The sequence below is a fragment of the Athene cunicularia genome (assembly GCF_003259725.1).
Source record: "Athene cunicularia isolate RWA chromosome 27 unlocalized genomic scaffold, athCun1 chr27_part1, whole genome shotgun sequence".
In the NCBI taxonomy this organism is placed as follows: domain Eukaryota; kingdom Metazoa; phylum Chordata; class Aves; order Strigiformes; family Strigidae; genus Athene; species Athene cunicularia.
The window spans coordinates 1035823-1056680 of record NW_020799138.1 but is presented as its reverse complement, the minus strand read 5'-3'; the positions used below and the strand labels follow the sequence as shown (position 1 = coordinate 1056680).

The 20858-nt window shown below is 45.3% G+C and overlaps 2 protein-coding genes across 2 annotated transcripts in view; one reads left to right on the top strand and one right to left on the bottom strand.

The window, feature by feature from the left end:
- The window catches only part of WIPF2 (WAS/WASL interacting protein family member 2), a 37197-nt gene extending 35958 nt beyond the window's left edge, over positions 1–1239 (top strand). Inside the window, exon 6 of the mRNA XM_026864596.1 lies at positions 1061–1239. Within this exon, the coding sequence (XP_026720397.1) occupies positions 1061–1239 (179 nt within the window). The remainder of the gene's footprint in view (positions 1–1060) is intronic.
- The window catches only part of TOP2A (DNA topoisomerase II alpha), a 21607-nt gene continuing 1724 nt past the window's right edge, over positions 976–20858 (bottom strand). Inside the window, exons 7-40 of the mRNA XM_026864595.1 lie at positions 20333–20510; positions 20079–20169; positions 19557–19620; positions 18923–19068; positions 18472–18569; positions 17939–18151; positions 17568–17741; positions 17259–17360; positions 16629–16766; positions 16316–16454; positions 15885–16042; positions 15365–15490; positions 14784–14894; positions 14586–14691; positions 13783–13892; positions 12950–13042; positions 12369–12483; positions 11926–12047; positions 11229–11377; positions 10505–10736; positions 10241–10375; positions 9917–10117; positions 9155–9350; positions 7755–7846; positions 7047–7199; positions 6861–6944; positions 6043–6240; positions 4996–5101; positions 4564–4704; positions 4001–4139; positions 3797–3858; positions 3404–3529; positions 2106–2338; positions 976–1871 (exon numbers count right to left, since the gene is read on the bottom strand). Coding sequence (XP_026720396.1) covers positions 1722–1871; positions 2106–2338; positions 3404–3529; positions 3797–3858; positions 4001–4139; positions 4564–4704; positions 4996–5101; positions 6043–6240; positions 6861–6944; positions 7047–7199; positions 7755–7846; positions 9155–9350; positions 9917–10117; positions 10241–10375; positions 10505–10736; positions 11229–11377; positions 11926–12047; positions 12369–12483; positions 12950–13042; positions 13783–13892; positions 14586–14691; positions 14784–14894; positions 15365–15490; positions 15885–16042; positions 16316–16454; positions 16629–16766; positions 17259–17360; positions 17568–17741; positions 17939–18151; positions 18472–18569; positions 18923–19068; positions 19557–19620; positions 20079–20169; positions 20333–20510 — 4681 coding nt within the window. The 3' untranslated portion in view covers positions 976–1721. The remainder of the gene's footprint in view (positions 1872–2105; positions 2339–3403; positions 3530–3796; positions 3859–4000; positions 4140–4563; positions 4705–4995; positions 5102–6042; positions 6241–6860; positions 6945–7046; positions 7200–7754; positions 7847–9154; positions 9351–9916; positions 10118–10240; positions 10376–10504; positions 10737–11228; positions 11378–11925; positions 12048–12368; positions 12484–12949; positions 13043–13782; positions 13893–14585; positions 14692–14783; positions 14895–15364; positions 15491–15884; positions 16043–16315; positions 16455–16628; positions 16767–17258; positions 17361–17567; positions 17742–17938; positions 18152–18471; positions 18570–18922; positions 19069–19556; positions 19621–20078; positions 20170–20332; positions 20511–20858) is intronic.

Genomic DNA, 20858 nt, shown 5'->3' with positions numbered 1-20858 from the left:
CGCGCTGGAGACGCTCTCCAGAGCCCGGCAGTGGAAAATCTGACGACGCTTCCCACACTTGACCGGGTTCCAGCAAAGCACCTTGGTGGCACCGATAGCACCAGGGGACAGGGAGGGGGGGGCCCCAAGGGGGGGCCCCAGGCTGGGACCGGGACAGGGGAGGTCCCACCCGGGGGCTTCGTTAAGGACCCCAATCCCTTGTGCCGCAGGGACCCCGCACCCTGAACCCCCATTTCTGCCGCAGCAGAGGTGGCCGCGTGCTCCCCGCAGCCAAGCAGCCCCCCAGGGCCACAACTTAGGCCCAGCTTAGCACAAACCCAGCACTGGGAGAAAAAATATCTCTTCAGGCTGGTTGAAACTTCAAGCCTCACTCACCTGCGGCTGCAAAAGCAGAAGTTGGGGCTCGGGGATGGGGAGGCACTGTGGCCTTCACAGGAATTGGGAAAGCTGGGCCGAGGGCGCGGGTCCAGGCTGGGGCTTTGCAAAGCCCTGCTGAGGGTGAGGAACGTCCGAGCAGCACCTGAGCCGGCACCTCGGGCAGCTCCACCAGCCCCACGGGGAGCAGGGCCGGAGCCAGTTTCCGTAACAAAACTCAAACGCGCCGCAGAAATGAGGAGCCAGAGGAGGGAGAGGAGCCTCAGCCCGGCAGCGCAGGGAGGGAGCAGAGGCCTCTCCCCCCCCCGGAAAGGTTTCAGGTACTCACCACGAAGAGAGACACCCCGCTCCGGAGAGCCGGCGCAAGGGAAAAGCGCGGGCACAGGCAGCTGAGGACGATTCCTTTTTATTGACAAAAACTCAAGTAAAAACACTTTTTATTATTATTATTATATAAATATTAAAAAGGACAGAAAAATCAGGACAGAAAAACACACAAAAAAACTCACGTTGACAAGACAGTGAAGAAATAGTTGTAGAGGAAGGGCTCTAGGAAAAGCAGAGCACAAGCAGATAAACTCTCCGGGGAAGGGACCAGGACACAGGCAGATCAGGGAGCTCGGGCCAGCAAAGGTCTGTCCTGGCCACCAGCCGCCGGCCACCTCTCACCTGGGGGTGACCTCAGGGCCGACCCAGCCCAGCACGGGGTTTCTTGGCAGCCAGGCAGGAGATAAAACTGCCAACGCCGAGCGCAGAGAGGAGACAAGTCTGCGCAAAGCCCCGTCGCTAAATCTGGGTTTTAAAAAACCCGACGGGGTAAAACTCAACGTGGCGGAGGCTGAACAGGGGCCTGCACGGGCGTAAAGGGCTGCGAGAGAGAAAAACACGAGCACGGAGCTCTGAACGCCGACGCCTCACGCTGTGTCCCCAGGGTTGTGGAGTTAAAAGCTTACCTATTTTATTATTTTTTTAAGATATCTAAGGAGGAAGGTATCTACGTGAGGGTATTTTAAAGGACTGGAAACGTTCTAAAGTCTACTTTAACGTTAAAATGACCAAAGGGGTGGAAAGATTCCATCTAACTAATAGGGAGAGGGAAGTGCATCAGCACTGGCTGGGCACATGGCTGCAGTGTTCACAAAAAAGGAGGGGGGTTCCGTTTAAACAAATTTCAGTTACTTAAAACCAAGAAAAATAGAACTGTAGTCAGTTCTAACAAACATTTATGGACTAGCTTAAATTCAGTAAAAAGACTTCCCAGTCTGAGATGTTCTTTGGCGAGAGCACTGCGAAAGGCCAGTTTGGAGATGGGTTTGCTTCAGCGGTTTAAAAATCTTCATAAAAATTCAAAACAGATCGTCCTCGTCGGACTCCTCCAAGTACCGGACGGGTTTTTTGAGTCGTCCGGGCCTGGCGGGGGCGGCAGCTGCTACGGGGCTGTCGGCACGAGCGGTGGAGCCACCGGTGAAGCCATCGTCGTCTTCCAGCTTGGATTTCTGGAGGGGAAGCAGAGCCGGGAGGCAAACGGTGAAGGCGAGCGTAAAGCTGGGAACACTCAGCTCCCAGCAACCGCCCCGCGGTGTCACGGGGGAGGCGGCTGCTGGGCCCGACCCCCCCTCCCCGCGCCCGGCGCCGCAGCAGACGGGTGTCGGGGGGGAGGTGCTGCCTCCGCCGCTTCTGCCAGCGCCAGCACGGCCCGGGCACCCCCTCGGCTCCCCGCGGGGACAAACCTTTGCTGCAACCGATTTGGAAGGTTTCGAGCCGAAATCCGAATCTGAATCCGAATCCGAAATGAAAGCCCTCGGCTGCTTGCGGGTGACTTTCCGTCCCTTGGTCTGGGCGGGCTTCTTGTCCCCTGCGGCTCCTCCAGCCTTGGCGTCCAGGGGTCCCTCCTTCCCCGCCTTGCTGGGCTTGGGCGCAGCCTTTTTCTTGGCCAGAAGATCCATGATGGACGGCTGGTTATCTGAAACAGAGCTCTGCCTTTAGTTTAAGCCCTCGTCTTGCTGCCTTCCCTTCTCGTCCGGCGTTTGCCCAGCAGGAGCGGGGCTCTGGGCTGGCCCCGGGGTCAGCGCGTGGGTCGCCTCGTTCGGAAGCAGCTTTTCTCGACAGATTTCTCTTTACCAAGAGTATGAGGAATCGAGGTTGTTTATCGCCTTAGTTCCAAGACATTCAGAGGATCAAATTAAAACGTACCCAAAGCAATTTACAGACTATTTCAGATCGAAAAGTCCAGAACTCTCAAGGCCGCGTGACCAATCTTACACCTTTCAGACTCTGGCACGGGGAAGGAATGAATTTACCACCTAAAGGGTTACACACGAGGAGTTTGTTCTTACCTATATTTCAACATCTTTTTTAACAGCATATCTTGAAGCATGTCTCCAAGTTAAGCTGAAATGAGCAGGCCATTTCTGAATGATAATAGGCTGTCTCAATTTAGAAGTGGAAGAAACAGCTATTTTGCTGTGAAGTAGCACTATTTTACTGCTGGGATCAAAACCAGCTACTGATGGAATATGCAAAACAGCTCTCAGAGTTTGACAAAGGCTCCGGGCGCTTAAGTTGAAATAAACCTGAATCAAATGCTGTAGATTTGTGAGGTCGAGCTAGCACTAAGTAAGATCAAGCCACCCCAAAGCAGCTTTTCTTCTTCCTGGGAAGCAAGCTACCAAGTAGCTTTCTCCCCCAAAAGACACGAAGTAGAACATTGACTGCAAGACACAAATTCCACTCGGATTATTTCTGCCAAGTATTACATAGCACTGTAGGAAGCATTCACTTTTCCTGTTCCCAAACTAAAATTCACTCCCTTCGAGCATGTCTGAGATGAACTAGAACATGATATGTTTGGAAACAGGACTGCTTTAAAAATGACAACTAGGCAACCTTTGCCACAAACCTCAGATCACTTCTGAAATGAAAAATCAAGTTATTCAGCCTTCTGCCTAGCAAAATCACTCAGACTTGTTTCCCACAGGAATAATAATAATCGTTATCTAAAAAAGATTTTTACTAGGCTTTGCCTTACCTGTAGTGGCACTGGCCTTCTTAGCTGCAGCAGTTTTTTTAGGCGCGGCCTTAGCGTGAGGCACAACAACAGGAGGAGCTGCAGAATCTTGACTCACATTTCCATTATCAACATCTTGGACCTGAACTGAATAAAGAAAGCAGAAATAGTCAAATTATCTACGCTGGCTATAAACATTAGAGCAGAAGGAAGTAATTTTGATCCACTTTATAAAAAGAACAACTATTAAAACTGGATTAAATCGCAAATTCAAGTTAGAAACAGACAAAAAAAGCCTGGTGCACTGAAAGCAGCTGGTACCCCCAGCATCAGAGTTTCTTTGCAAGGTCTTGTGATGAACGTGTCAGAATGCCCAGCGTGCTCTCGGGGGGGTGAGGAGGTCTTTGTACTCACCGGGGGCAGCACTTTGCACTGGCTTTTGCTTGGGAGCTTTAGCTGCTTTTTCAGCGGTTTCCCTGGAATACAAAACCACAAGTATTTTTTTCAATGTAGGATGCGCGGATAGGTGCACGGAATGGAAAGAGCCGTTGGTTTCTATGTAGCATCAACACCAAAAGCACAACTGATTTCCAGTGACTTATGTGGAGAAATACTCACTTTGGAGCAGCTTTGGGTTTGGGAGATGGGATTTTAGGGGGGGGCGTATCCGATTCACTGTTGACCTGAAATTCCGACTCCTCATCCGAGCTGGAGAGATTTGGATCCGAGTCCGAACTGACGATGGTCTTGACTTTGGCTGATGACATGACACAGATGTGTTATTTTACACATTTGACAATATGCAGCTCAGTTTCTTTTTCAATATTTTGGCTGCAGTAACTGCAGTAAAAATAAAGATCTGACTAAACCCAAGCAGATACTGAGAGTGCCAGTGAGAAGACTCCACATCACAACCGTATCCTGCACTCGCTTCCCAACAAGGCACTTGGTTTGCCAAGACAGTTGTGTCAATAAAGCAAATAACCTTATTTCTCTAGTTCCCAATTTTTTGCTTTTCCTTGAAAAGCATCATGAAGATCTGCTCAAAAGGCAGAAATATTTAGTTGTTGCATACAGTAAAATAAGAATTATTTCTGACTGACATCTCAGACTCTCTAAATGGCCTGTTCCGGTTTCTCCCCCACAGACCATCCCTCTTCCGCATTTGTGTCCTCACCCACCTGCCGCTCGGCGAACCACTCGCTCTCTCTGAGGAGGTGCCTCAAAATCAGACTCTGAACCGGACCCCGAGTCCGACCAAGGGTTTCGTTTCTTCATTTTCTTTAATGGTTTAAAAGGTAGAGTGGCCTGCCTCTTATGACCTGCAAAATATCGGGAGGCAGGATGAGGCAGCGAACTTCCATCTGCACTTTGGGCTCAGCAGCTCAAGCTCAACTTAGAAATACATCACTAAACTCAGAGGATTCTGACTTAAACATCAAAGAGGAAGAGTCATCTATCCTGCTGGGCTGCTACCCCGAATCACTTTCCCTGTTTTTCCAAAAATACAGATCCTCGATGTTACTCATCACCTTCAGGAAGGGGTCAGATAACCAGATTTACAGCCCTTCCCCTCACTTTCCACTGATGGAATAACATGTAAAAGCATTTACCTCGCTCAGTGTTAGTCTTCAGCTTTAATTTCTGCTTAAGGTCTGAAGACCCTTTGTCTCCTGATGTATTTTCTTCTTGGTTCTCATCGAACTCATTTTTTTCAGTCTGAAGATACGAGCAGATATCAAACAGATAGCGAGTCAGCTCACACAATTAGAAGTGGCACACAGAGTAATGCAGAAAGGAGCTGCTTATTTTAGATGCACCAAAGTCAGTGATACAAAAAAAACCCGGAGTCTGTGAAACAAACTGCGTGTAAAATTGATTACAGCCAAGTAAATCAGATGTGACCTGTCCCCAGATCAGGTGACTTAAAACACAAAATTCAGTATTACAAAAACAGGAACTTTGTCCCCACTCCCGAGCGGGCTTTGGTGCTGCCTTTGTGTGCTGATGGGATGGCTCCAGGGCGTGTTGAGGATGCGCTGACAGAACTGGGCGGGTTAAAAACAACAGCGCAAGTTATTTGGAAAAACTGTTCGATGGAACCATCTGTAGGAAAGGAGCGATGTCGGGCTTACAGGTCAAAACAGGCGAGGGGATATTTTAATTACCTACGTTGCAAGTGGCTGAATGGCCCAATTTCAGCTAGCCCTATCAAAAAAAGAGTTAGATGATCTTTCTCTCCTTGATACTGAGAACAATAATGGCATTGAGGAGCTGAAAGTGTTACTGGAAATGCAAAGGCTGTCCTGGAGAAGTGAATTCACCAGCTGTACTTCCTGCCTGCTAGAGGATTTATAAAATCCCCAAGACACCTAGAACAACCTTACTTGCATCTGTCTTTTCATTGCTAAGCTACCAAACCATCTCTGACACTGCGATACATGCTCTTGCCAAAAGATTTCCCTCCAAGCCAACTCCTGATACATTAGTGAATCTGTTCTCCCTCAGACTGAGCAGTTTCCCAGGTCCTCAGACTCCATCCCTCTCCCTGCGTAGCTGCTTCATTGGGACGAGTTCAGCTGGCAGGAGCTTGCATTTCTTTAGGGCCTTATTGAAGAGGATGTAAAGAAAGATTGAACATTCCGAGTGTTTCTTTTTACCTTTATTTTCTTTTTAGTTCTCTTCTCTGCCTCTGCCTTCATCTCTGCAGTTATCTGAGGAACAACCCTTATGCCATGAGGTGATGGCATTACTTCTGGCAGTTGCTCCTTCTTCACCTTCATTTTCCCTCCTTTCATCTTTAGAGGTTTACCACCACACCCTGCCTTCTCATCCTGAATTTGCTTGGCTTCCACCGCCTGCAGAGGTGAGCATAAGAGAAAACAACCGTGAGAATACAAACGAAACAGTGGACTGCTGAAAAAAACCCACCATCACAGCCCTTTGCAGTAAAGCACTCAATACTTGCTGATAGATTTCCTACCGTCAGGTTAAATGAAGCTTCCCGCTCTGCTATACATTTGCACATTTTCAAGCAATGATCCAGCCAGAGCTGTAGTTTGGTTACGTGGGGAGTAAGAAGAGACACGGGCAGGGACCAGGTGTGATGGTGCAGACACCTGCCCACAGTCCGGGCTCTGTTCGGTGAAGTACAGCTCCTCCCTCACCTTTTCCGTGTCCAAAACCCCCTTGGATCTACAACTCCTCAGACTACATCCTGGCACTGGTTTTCTCTCAAGCCCCACTACTCAGACTGGTAGTTGACCACCTTCCAAGAGCCACCCTGTTTGGACTCCCTGGCCCAAAGCAGCACTACTCCTGTCCAAGCTGGGAAGGTGAAGGAAGCTTTCTTCTCCTCAGTGAGTGCCAGACATAGGAGCTATCATTTTTAGTTTCCTTGTTATGACAAAAAAGTCAATAAAGAGCTGGTGGATAAGACTACAAGGGAGTCAGCCATCTGCACTGAACTCTGACATACATCAAGTTCTTCAACAAAGACAGCAAGGTCTTCCTTCCACAGATCAGAGGCACTCTTGCACTTAAGGTCTTCCAGCTCCTTTTCCTAAAGGGAATCACAGTAGATAGTCACCAGTCATATATTTTAATCCACCATCAAAAAAAAAAAAAAAGATAAAACAATGCTTTTCTAAGAAAAGGAACATACTTTGTTATCTCTCTGCTTACAGAGCTCATCTTTCTTCTCTTTGGTCAGATACCAAAGGGGCATGTTCAGTAGATAGTTGAAGTCAGGTCCAGTATCGGCAGCTGGTTCTTTGTCACCCTCCTCTGCCTCCTCCTCCCTCTCCTCCTCCTCTTCCTGAATGTAAATTTAAAACAAACATTGTCAACAAATCCGTTGGCATACAAGGGTAGGGCTGTTGATCACAGGCACTCCACATGCTTATGGTGTCCCAGACAATTCGAGAACAATTTGGAACTGGGCAAAGCGAGGTAAAGCCTCAGCTGCTATCGCACAGAGGAATCCATCTGCAAAAACAATTCTCCAAATCTCTTTTGCTCTCTCTATTTAGCCTCTCTGTCTCGAAACTCCAGATTCTCTCCTCAGGCTACTTAAAACTGTCGCCTTCCTCACAGCCCTTCCACAGCTGCGTCCCACGGGCAGAAGGAAACCCTTAAGGAAGGGCAGGAGTTGGTGTGGCAAGAGGACTCAAACCCCAAGGAGCAGGTCTCGGTGCCTGCTGAACAAGGGACTGAATTTCTGCGTGCCCGTTCCCTACCGCAGACATACCCGACGCGCAAGGTCTCGGATCCTACAAACTGAAAAGCCACTTGGGCTTCTTCACATGAATTATGAAGCTTCAGAGATGGGGGCAGGTTCGGATCTCTTTGGGGAGGATGACTGAAGATTTACCTTGTTTTGTGATTCCTTCCAAGCCTTCACTGGGTCAGATTCGTACCCTCTCTTGATAAGAACCTGAATCAGCTCTTTCTTGGGTTTGTTTTCTGTAAACAGACATTTCAGGATTGTCAGTTAGCGACCACTACCAATCACTGTTGGGAAAGACAGATGAGCTTTAAATTTTGGATCCCATAGTTCTAGCAGCTCAGCATCCTATTGGGCTCTAAAACAGCCTTTCCTCATCAGAGGTGGGACACGTGGAAGAGCCTGAAATAACACCTAAAAAGTTCCCACATAGCAGGTGATTTGTCGGGTCAGCATTGCTCCTATGCTGCCAGAAGCCCCTGCCAGAGCACTGTAAATATTTTTTTTTCTTCATTTCCATATATGCATTTCCCCACCCAAAGTAGTTTTTGAACGTGGGGAAAAAAAAAAAAAAAGACGTGATGGTATCAAAAATGTTTCACAATAATAGGCAGGTGGAGTGAAAAAACTCCTGATAGCACTCAGACTTTGGTAGAGCTTGCACCTCGTTAGATGTCACCTGGGAAATTTATGCTATAACTGCCCCGACCAATGGCAATGCCTCAGCTGGAATTTGTTCCTTTTTAAGATATCAGAAGCAATCAACCATGAGACAAATACAAATGAAACCAGCTCTGTCAGCCTTGGAACTACTTATTACAAAAACCCAAGAAAATGCGTTTCAAGGGAATTATTTCTCTTCCTGAGTCAAGTCAAACACGTAGGCTGTTGGGATTACGGGGCTGCCTCCAGACAGAGAGCACAAAGCATCTTACGACACTTTGCCTAGCTGCATCCTCCAGGAGTGGAAGTGAAAGACAGACTGCCTTTGAGTCCGAGGTGGAAAAGTTGAGTGAAAAATAGGAATGCTGGGAACAAAGACCTGCTTCTTTTTCCAGCTCATGATTCTCAGATGCTGCTAACTTGAGTATCTTCTAAGTTTGAAACCCCAATCCACTGAGAACACTGATTTGGAGTATGTCTGCACAGGTTCACAAAGATAATGGAGAGATACAGGTTTATGTGTTTGAACAGAAAACGCTACCCCTTCCTGACCCCACCAGCGCTTAACACTTATTCCTGACGAGTTAAAAATAGATAGGAACGATTGCTAGACTATTAAAAAGAAATTTTTACTCTCAAAATAGCGTCAGACACGCAGTAGGAAAGCTGTACGAGTATCCCATTTTAATTAACACCTGCATAATGCTGTGTAAACCAGAGACTCGGGGAAGTGTTCACCTCTTGTGTGTTACTGGAACAGAAAGATAAGCGCCGGCGTAGGTCCTTAAGAGCCAGCCGGGGCCGAGGGGGTGCTGACAGAACTCCAGGGAGCCCCTAGTTCTGCTCCCAGTTTTATAAACCAAGTCACCAAGAACACCACGTACCGATCACGATTTTGCCATCTATTTTCTCCAGGATGAACCGAGCCTGGTTGCTCAGTTTCGCGGACTCGGCGCCCAGCATCCCAATGAGCCATTCTTTTCGCAGGTTGTAATAGCGGAGCCTGAGTTCAAAGAACTCCTTCAGAATATCCTGGGGAGAGTCGTACTTCTTGAGAAAGCCAACGTGGTCAAAAAGAACCTAGATGAAAGAACACAGGCGTTATGATGATAAAACCGATTTGCAAAAACCACCGAAAATTACCTGTAACACAGGTGCGGGAGGACAATGGAATTATTAGGCCAACAAATTAGAAAACCTTAGTGCTGGTTTAGAAATTCAGTTTGCAAGCACAGCAGCAGAGACACTTTCAGAATTTCTGAGTTCTTGAAAACACACAGTAGGGTTTAAGGTTACTCGAATCTGAAAGCTATCTGTAGGATAAACATCTTGCATCAAGCCTGCAGACAGTCAGACTCGGACGCTCTATGGCAGTGCTGTTGTCACAGCAAAGGTCTCTGTAAACCGTGTGATTTCAGATCACTCTGACTCCTGCAGGCACAGCCACAGCACTCCAGGCCCATTCCCAAGCCAGTCTCCTGACCTTTCGAAGCATATTTCAAAAGCTGATTTAAAACCAGTAACAGCAGAAAAATCAAAGTGAATAGGTTACTGCGAGAGGATTTTCGTAACACGCAGCAGCGGCAGCTGTCCACACAGTCTTTGAGTTAAAGCAAGGACTTTCCGCAGTAAAATCTATTACATACCATGGAGTTGCATGTCAAACTCGTTTGGAGTTTGAAGACTTTATGCAGTCCCGCTGCTTGAGCTTCAGCTAGTTTTTCTTCGGTCATCTTCACTATAAACTTCACTGTCGTGTCTGTGTGATATTCTTTATAGTCTGTGATCAGTGGGGGTGTCTTCTCAGTCCCGTTTAACATTGGCTCCAGGACTTGCTCTTTGTATGTCTGAGGAAAAGAATCAGTCAGACCCGTGTTTGCCACGAAGCCAAAAAGCTCCAAAATCCACCCATCACGTTTTGCTTTATGGGGTAAACTATACATTCCCGGGGCAAATTCAGTCTTTGTTACCTGTGTCCACGTTCTGACGGGCAGTTCGGTGATCTCGATGGTTGTAGAATCGATAATAGACACTTCACCACTTATCACGTACTGGTTAGGACCCAGCTCATGTATGGTGCCTTTGAAATTCTTGTAACTAGGAAGCTAAGCAGAAGAGAACGCCGCGTTCAGCTCTGTGTGGATGCTGCTGTATTCAAGCACTTGCATGAAACGCTCCAATGTGCGCTGAATAAACCAACGAGGGAGACACTGGCTTAGAAACACATTACTTACCATTGGCAAGGCCTCTTCTCCATCCATCAGGCGACGGATATTGTTCACGACTTCCCTGATATCGAAGTTGGGGATCTTGCAGGACCAGCCGGTGCCGATCCCCTCCGCCCCGTTGATCAGCACCATGGGGATGATGGGCATGTACCACTCCGGCTCCACGCGTTGGTTGTCGTCGTAGAGGAACTTGAGGATATTGTCATCCATTGGTGGGAACAGCAGCCGTGCTAGTGGGCTAGAACAGGCACGAAAATTAAAGCCCAAATTCTTGTTACAGAACAGCGACCACCGAGCACGTGTAGATCAGCTGTTTGATGCCTGGGAAGGCTCCAGCTCCTGGGGTACCTTGCTCTGGTACAACCACGCACAGGCTCAAGTCACAGATTTGATCAAGTTCAACCCGTGTGGCCGCTGGACTTTCAGATACTCAAACTTCATTCTCCCTACTCAAGCTCATTTTTTCTTATCCTACCCAAATTTTTCCCTTTGTTTTCGCTCCCATTTCCATATTCTATGCTATGCCTTTCTGTTCTCTGGGATGATAACCAAGTTTACATATCTGAATCTCGGATCCAAATCACACTTCATTTGTTGCTATGCCAAGTATGCAAGTAGTCCAAAGTTTTAAAGGGAAAAAGTAAATTCATTTTTCATTTTAAACGCTGTCAAATTGAGCCCTGTAACACGCTCAGAATATTTATGACAGTAAGAAAACTTTAATGCTGACCTGAGCATTGTGAAGATGTATCGAGGGCTGGCAGAGTCCTTCCCACCATGCAGCCTTGTGCCAAACTGACCAATGGGCTGCAGCAAGTTGAGGTTGTTACTGCCCACAAAGTTCTGAGCTAAGTTAATAATAGTCATCATCAGTGATGCCTGCAAGAAAGGAACGTTCAAAGCTAAAGAGGCAGAATTCTTCACTGAACGGATGAAGTTAAAGGCAAAATTCACACCAAGAATGTAACTGATAGAGAGGATTAACTAATAAAATACCAGAGCAAACTCTCACCCGTGGATGACTAGATATATTCCAGTGACCCACCACGTATTGCTAACAACCTGTTCTTGAAACCTCCAGTGAAAGACTCTATCAGTCTCCCAAGAGAAGCTTGTTTTAGTGCTTAACTTCTCCTTACCAAGGTAGAAAGACTATTAACATCTGCCTAAATCTATTACAAATAAAGCGAGTTTTTCCCCCATTTTACTTTTTGAAGGAAATATACCCCCATAAAGTCTAGGTAGGACAGGCAGACTGACCACTAAATAAATACTGAGGGATTAACAGCAGCTATACAGCCACTTTGTTTGGCTTTTGTACTCAAACATCTAATCCTGCTTTAGAGACATCTTAACTGTCGAGGCAACAGAAGGGCTTTTTGTCTTTCATTTAAAAAGCATTCTGTACAACCAGGCCAGGTTCTTACTTCACCATGATGGTATGAGGACATCTCAGCTACAGAACCAGCCAGCTGAGCAACCTTCACCTCCCGCTTATCGTTTCGTTTGAAACACGTGAACAGAACTTTTCTTTGGCCTGGCTTCAAGCCTGTATAAAAAAAAGAAAAGACCGTGTGATTAGAACACACAACGTGTTTCACTTCGCTTCTGCTCTCTACAGACTAAAAACTACTTATGCACCTGAAGATTCTACACCGGGAGAGTGAGGTAATGCCATAATATACTACAAAATGGATGAGACGTTTAAACCAAAGATTAAAAAACTTGGATATCGGAAAACAGCCTTCAGAACACTGACCCTGAAAACCCCGCAGGTTCCCCGATTCTGGTGATGATGTGACATACAAACACTCAGTTACGAAGTTCTGGGGAATGCACTGGGTGGAATCACTACCTTGAAATAACTTACCATCAACCAGGGATGGGATTGATCTTTCATTATCTGAGTTTGAGAACAGCACTAACTCCTTGTTGATGAAGTCGTTGTACGTCAGGTAATGAGTGTTTTTCCCATATAGGTATTCCTAAGAGAAAAAGGTACACGACTGCCTTAGTCTAAACAAGGTCTAAGCTGTTTCTTAGCTCATGCTGGGCTAGTTTCACTAAAATGGAAGCTCCCTGTAAGCCTAACTAAACTCAGCTCAAGTGCTGACTTTCTTAGCGTGGCAAAGTGAGCCACTGCTTCCCATGATGCAAGCCCAATTTTTGAGAAATAAAAAGTCTTCATACAGTCCTGCTCGAGTTATCATATCCCTATTGATAAAGCAATTTGGAAGATAAGAGTTGAAAATTAAATGAACTGTTGGACAATTGACAGTGATGCTACACGGATGAGAGAAGCTGCTCTGCAGAATCCTGAAACATTTTTAACGTCCTGGAAGCTGGTGACTGCCTGACTGAGCTGTGGGCAGCTCCCGCGTGGCCAGACTGAAGCCGAGAGCAGACCAGGGGACAAGAAACCAGTTTCCTTCACAGAAATAAACCTTTTACCTCTGGCAGACCATGCAGCTTCCGTTGTCTTCTATCCTCCATGAAATTAGTCAGCCACTCCTTTCGCTCTTCTACCTTCTTCTTGCTAAAGGCCTGTATATTACAAAATGAAAAGGAACTCAATTCTAGAACATTTTGTGGTGTGCCTTATTGGATCACTTGAGAAAAAGCAAGCATACCCGAAGAGTTTACCTGGGAGAATAACGTGCTAAACAGATTGATTTAACAGCCCAAGAAGTGCAATTTTATTGGCACTAAACATCTCAAGAGCATAATTTCCACCAGTCTTTAGGAGAAATGGCAGTTAGGTTTAAATGTATGAATTCTAAACACAACAAAGGAACACTAAAGCAGATCTGATGGGAAATGTTTGGGGAAAAAAACTTTTTTTGGCATTGCCCAATAGCTCAGAAACTTAAGAATCAACAGCTACTGGAGGTGATGAAGTTCACAGAAACGAGGACTGGTTTAATCCACTGGTGAAGCATTTTGCAAGAAGTCTGGGGGAGAAAGGGAAGGTCTGACTTGGAGAAAACTGCAGCAGAACATGCAGAAAAATGTTAAAGGAATATTTACTGTTGTGTCTGAAAATGTCAATTGCTTTGTAGTGATTAGTTTGTTCTGAGCTATATTTAAAAGCCATCATTAAAAGGGTACTCTTGGCCTGAGGTCTGTGGCCAGATTTGCTTCTACTGGTTGGACCGAAGCCGTAGCCTTGGTAACAAAGAGACTGTCTCAGGCCCAAAGGCCTCTAAGAGCATTTTAAGAGAAAATACACAGCACTAAGCAGCGGAATACCAAAGGTAATAAGTCAGCAATTAAATGTTAGTTACCAGGGTGATCGCAGCATCATCTTCGGGACCGGAATATTTGAAGCCAATTCGATGCTTTGCCATATCCGCAAAGTATTCTTTAGCCTCCTTCGACGTGCTGGTACCCAAACCTGCAGAGACAGTCCTAGTTAATCCTAATAACTTCTGGCTTAAATGAAGTTTCAGTTTCAGGGAAGTGTTTTGCCACGTCTCGTTTCTGTGATGCATGCTATAAATGTACAGCATGAAGATGACTTACTGAAAATTTAGGTTACTTCACAATGAGATGTGAGGTAGCCCAAAAGTCACGAGGACTACGGAGAAGTGAGCAGGTGTGTGTTGTACTTTTGGATTTTGTCTGTAACTCCTGTAGGTATCCAACATGATTAACTGCAAATTGGAAATGATTCCCCATCATCCAGCCATTGTTCTGCAGCTGGCAACTTTCTTATTGGTATTTAGTATAGATATATAGTATATAATATATAAATATATATAGTATATAATATATAAATAAGTACTTAGCTTACAGCCCTGACGGTACACGAGGACTATACTATGGAAAACAGCACATAAACCCGAGCATAACTGCCTAAGAGGGCACATACCGTAGTTCAGTGTTGAGACATTTTATTATTTTATCCAGTTAAGAGGTTATTGTTTCCTTCCTTTTCTATTTTATGTTGCATGTATTTGCAATCAAAATATCTTAGGAGGGAAGAGACTGGGAGGACACTCGTCTCAAAGCCTTTCTGCAAAAGCAGGGCTACACAAATACTCTTACTCGGATCATTTACCTTCTCCATAGTAAGTTTCCTACAAACCTTTATAGTACTTGATTTTCCATGAATTGTAGTTCTGCGTACTGTTTTTCCATTCTTCAAATTCAGGAATGCTGTAGAATGCAATTTCTTCTTTCTTTTTAGAGACCTACAACCAACAGATATTTGAACTGTGAAATGAGAGGCAGATCTGGAACAATGGATCCTTACTCATTCACCTTACCAGCACCCAACCCTTGCCTTTATGATGGGAGTAATAAATTCCTCCAAGAAGTTGTGCCTTAGAAGAGATGGCCAGTTGTGATGGATGAAGTTAATCAGCAAACCTTTGATATGCGAGCCATCTTGATCCTGGTTTAAAAAGAAAAAAAACCCCACACACATTTAATCAGGGACATGATGGAATTGCCAATTTTTAGCTCAATAGCAAATAATTCTATAATTCCAACTAACTGACACCATTAACCATCCCCTCTAAAAAGGTGACCGTGCATTGTTTAGCTACTGAAAATTAAGAGAAATGGAAAAAGCACATTCTTGGTGAAACAAAAAGGGACCAAGGAGTGGTCCAAGGACCTTGAACCAGCAGATGGGAAAGATGGTATTCGGTTATTTTGGTGGTGCTACTCCCCCCCCTCTATCTGTTTTGTTCTGTGGCTGAAAAGATGTAATGATCCACTAAAACATAGAATGACAGAAAGAAAAATACAGAGAATTAGGTACAAAAATGGCAGTGGGAGAAGATAAATGTTTCCTTCTTTCCTCTCTATTCAAGTGTTGGTTTTCTTCCTCTCCCAGTTTTCAGTTTGAGTGAACCTAACCTGATCTGTCATAATCATAATCTTTCCATAGCGAAGACTCTTTAAAGATTCTTGATCTTCATAGTTCTTTTTATATTGCAAACCCACAATCTTGATGATGTTGTTGATTTCAGCATTTTCCATAATCTGGAAGAGATCACACAGAATAAAAACTTGTCTTTCGGACTTTAAATGTATCTCAAAATAGTCTAAATCCAGCCGTAAGTACACCATTGACTGAGCTTTGTCTTCGCCAGTTGTCTTTTGCCACTGTGGTTTTCTAAACTGAAGTCTAATGCTTAAATTATCCTAGATCATTCCGAGCGTTTTCTAGTCCACAGCACACACACTACCCCTTCAGGCAGAACACCCAACAGGACTTAAGGAACGTTCCCACTTAACCAGCAAGGCGGGCTGAAGAGACCAGGTGTTGAAGACACTGCTCCTGTGAGCTGGGTCCAGGTGCAGCTGTACTGGCTCAGTTAAAACACGCGGCATCACCCAAAGCACACACGCAGCCTGTGACGAGTTTCCCACTAACCTGCTTATGAGAAGCTTCTCTGACGTTGAGCATTTTCCCACGAAGGGGAAATACTCCATATTTGTCTCTACCAACCACTCCCAGACCAGAAACAGCCAGTGTTTTGGCTGAGTCTCCCTCAGTCAGGATAAGCGTACAATCTAAAGAGTGCTTGCTGCCTGAAAAGAGGGAAAAAAAAAAAGAAGTTAATTTTCTGATTAAGAAGTGAAATCAAAGCCTGCACACTCGCAAATGGGCTAACCGTTTTCTAACACAGGTTTTGTTGCGCTGTGTAGAGTGAGTGGGGATAAACAAAGTAGATGGGACTGTAAAATGGGGATATAAATACAGGTTTTCTCATTTTTCCTTAGGAGACAATTTTTTTGCTTGTCTAATGAACAAGTTTTAACCGTTTTTGAAAGAATTGGTTACAAAGGATGCAAAACACTTACCAGCATCATTGGCATCATCCAGCTTAGGAACACCCTTAATCTTAGTGTGTTTCACAGCTGAACATTTCTTATTCAGCTGGCTCTGAGCTTTAAATTTCACCCAGTTTAGGACACTTTCAACAATACCACAGCTAAGTGCCTGCAATACAAAAAATAAGCCCAAACAACTGTGAGAAAAGCCTTACCAATGACAGAATTTTAAGTGACATGCTTTTTTAGTTCACGACACTACTTCAAATGTATATATTTGCCACGTTAAACCTAAGATGCAGTTTCACAGACACCTTGACTATCTGCGTGTATCAATACTTACACTCTTAACAAATTTTTCACTCAGTTTACAGGTTGAGCCAAAGCTCTTTGCCTGCAGAGTCATGTTCTCCTTGGTCTGAGAGTCAAAGGTTGGATTTTCAATTAAGGAATTCACGAAAATCCACATGTGGTTCTTCACCTACAGTTAAAGACAAGAAGCATCACACGTTACACAGGCTCCTCTCAGCCACAGCAGCGCGTTCTGACATTCACCTGTCAGAATCACAGCGAGGAAAAATGAAAAACTCATCACTATGGTTTTGAATTTTCCTAGATAACTTGGAAGAATTTAGGACAGCAAATGAACATGCCTGAACAAGGTTCTGTGATTTGGGGTGTCAAGGACCAGCAGCTCTCAGCCTAAATAGGTATTATCTAACAGATACTGAGTTTTAGTTCATCTTCACTGACTTGCAGTGCTCTGACTGCAAAATACATCAGCCAGACCAAGAGAAGATTGTTAGTTGGCTTAAACTGGAAAATACAAGACTTCCATAATTAGCAATTTTATGTGTAGTCTGTATAATGGAAATACATATTATTAATTAATGTAGCAATGCATTAAGCTGTAGTCACAGTTTGTGATAACGCTAGAGTTATGTTTCCCACTAGGGCAATTCTGCCATTGTACCTGAAAAGGCTTCACTCCAACTCCATTTTTGTTCTTCTTTTTCACAACATCAATGAGTTTAGTCACAAGCTGGTCAGCTACGTAGTCAACGTGCCTGCCACCCTAAGGGAAAACAGGACCAAAGACCCAGTGGTGACTCCATTAAAAAAAAAAAAAGTATGTGTATCTATTGCAAACTTGAAGCATGGTCTTTGCCACATTAAGCCACTAAGTATTTTTCCCTAACACACATACATTTGACAATAGCTAAGAACATGAACGATGAAGACTATGGCATCAGCTTGACGCAATAAACTAACGCAGTGTTACCTTCGTAGTGGCAATGCTGTTGACAAAGCTAACTTGCTGGAAGCCCTTTTCGCTCAAAGTCAGACACACTTCCCACCGAGAGTTTACTTCCTCATGCACCACCTTAAGTGCGTTACCAGTTTCATCTACTTTGTCCTTCAGGTAGAGGTCCACGTAACTGCGGAATCCTTTCACCTGCATGCAGATGAAAGCAGACAACTCGTTTACAACAGCTCCTATAAATAATTCATATCCTCCTGAAAAGCAGGGAGAAAAATCACTCAGGCAAACTTTCCCTTTACTACATGTAATGACTTAAATTGTTTCAACAAAATCTGTTTAAATGGCATGAGAAATACAGGTATTGCTGTTTCCTTTAAAGGTTCACTTACAGGCAGCCTCTGTCCGTTTAGGAAAACTTTGACATCCTTTGTGGATCCAGCAATATCATAAGCTCTTCGAGACATCAGCGCTACAATGTCTTTATCGAGAATTGTCATCTTGAATTTTGACAGATCAGGTTGGAAAGTAACACACGTGTAATCATCTCCATCAAAATATTTCAGCTGCATTTCTCCAGCCTTTCCCATGTTGTCAGTCCAAGTCTGAGAAAAGGAGGTTTTGTGAGTTGCCAGTCTAATGCACACAAGCAGCTAGCTTCGTTTTCAAAGGCAGTAAGCCGATCTATGAGTTTGAAATGCTTTCAGATTAAAAAAACCCAGCTGGTTAAAAACGAGATTCCGATTGTGTCTTCTCACTTCATTATTCATTTGAATTATATTTTGCAGTACAATAACTGTGGGCCAAATTTGCTGTAATCATGGTGCACTGAATGCAGATTACACCTAGATTTTTAGAACAAAAAACTTAGGGTCTTACTCGAAAATCTCAGGTGGCACCTTACTGAAATGAGAAGCGTTCATACCTGCTTGAATAATTTCTTGTACTCGCGACATGCGGTTTCCACAGTAAATTTTGTGCTAAATATGTTGCACAGTTTGGCTCCATAACCATTTCGCCCACCTGGAATTAGAAGGAAAACAGAGTTGTGCTACTACCTTTCTTCAAAACCATCTAAAAGAATTCCAGACTAACAGGAGTTGAGCTGCTTCGGTACAGCTGTCAATAAGCAACAATATCCTGCAAACCCAGTATGTGACTATAAACCCACATTTAATTGGGATTAGTTTTTCCTGTTCTCCATGTTTGTACTGTGATTACAGTAAAACGGAGCACGGAGACCTCTCTGATGGCCTCAGAACACCATTTTCATGTGGTGTTGAGGATTTCCTTTTTCCCCGTCTTGGTTCTGTTCACTCGTTTAAACTGGTCAGGCTGCTCAGCAATATCAGTGCGTGTTTTAAAGTCTTCCCTACCTGTGACTTTCTTTTCGTTGTCATCGTAGTTGCTGGATGTTAGGAGCTGCCCAAAGATAAGAGCAGGCACAAAGACCTTTTCCACTTTGTGTTCAACAACTGGAATACCTTTCCCATTGTTCCATATGCTGATTGTGTTATTCTCTCTAGGGAGAAAACATACATGTGTTTGTAAGGCTGCAAATGACTGAGTTATGAAACAAGTATGCAAAAGCTCTGGGGAAAGGCGACCATTTCATCAAGAGCAAATCTGTGTTCAGCAAGTGCAGAACCAGCCAGCAGAGGGAGGACAAGTCTCAAATCTGCAAATATCGTCTGTGAAATGGACAACCACGGATAAAACCCCTCTCTGCTCAATGGCAGAGTGAGGAAGTTGAGAGGAGGAAGAGGAAAACGGCCAGAATGGACAACAACAAAAGAACAGTCATTTCACAAGTCAGCAATCCCTAAGAGACCCAGGGTCTAACCAGAGCAAAAGGTTTTCACAATCGGGGAATTAAACTCTGTCTAACTTGGATCGGCCGCCTAGCAGAGCCCTCCAACACTACACCAGCCCCACGGAGCAGCCTCTGAGTGAGAGCATCTAACACACTTGGGTTGGGAAGGCAAGGATCAAAAATAAAAGAAAACTTACACGTCAATTGTAATTTTAATGCATGACATGTTCTTATCCCTCTGCTTGTTGTCTGCAGCGTTGACTAGAACGGAAAGATTATTGTTATTAATATTACATTCTCAACCAAGACCAAACTATTAAAGTGTCTTCAGTGGAATGAATGCAAAAATTCAACACACTGTGTCTAACATCCATCTTGGTATGCAGATATAACACAGAAGGGAGAATTCTGGGCTGAAGGAGATTGGTTCTGTAATGGAGTCCTCTGCCATCCCACGGATGGTTTATTATTAAACAGCACTAACAGAAGGACATTCGTATCCAGTATTTCCAAGCACAATCAACAATGAACGTCCTCTGCCAACACCATCCATCAAATTACGTACTAGACATCACTTGGTCCAAAATGTGACTAGACAAAAACACTTTTACCTTTGTCTTTTATTTGTTAACTTCTTACACATTTAGTTCCAGTTTTTTTTAGACATTCAGCACCCGTTAATAACTCATCAATCGGCAACTCAGCAGAGGTCACCTTACCCAGAATCTCATCAAAGATCTTGTACAAGCCAGGCACAAAGGTCACTTCTCTGCAGTTAAGGCCCAGGTCCTCATCAAAAACCCACATTTGCTGAAAAGAAGGCAAGAAGTACGTTAAGCCCCCAGGTACGCCTCCTCTTCTGCACCATCAGTCTGTAAAGCAGATGTCTGGCGCTTTATGAACAGACGCGAATGACCTCCCGCCTGCACCGAGGAGCTCAGGCAGGCCCAGCCCCGCCACCCTCCCCCCGCACCTGGGTGACCAGCTCCACGGAGCCGATGTAGGTGTCGGGCCGGAGCAGGATGTGCTCCAGCTGCGTCTTCTTCTGGTAGATGTGCTCCACCGAGAGCAGCTTCTTGGCGTCATCGCCCTTGGGCACCCGGGGGTTGGCGGGCTGCGGGCGAGAGACGGCGGCAGTGAGGGGCGGCGGACTGGGGGGGCCCGAAGGGGAGCAGGGCAGGGGAAAGGGGGACTCGGAGCGCGCCCGGGCGGCGGGGGACCCCGACACGGTACCAGGGGAGGGGAGGCCGCGAGGGGGGGGGCCGAGGAAACAGCCCCGGGAGCCCCGTGGGCAGCGCAGGGGGGAGAACGGCAGCGCCGGAGCTGTGCGGGAGCACCGAGGGGACACCGACCCCGCGCTGCGCCGTCCCCGCAGCTCCCCGGGCCGTGGGGTGGATGGGCGACGCCGGGCTGTGCGCGGCTGCCTCCCTGCACCTCCAGTGAAGCAAAGGCTGTCGCTGCCCCAGAAATAAAAGACACAAAAACGTTGGAGTTTTGGA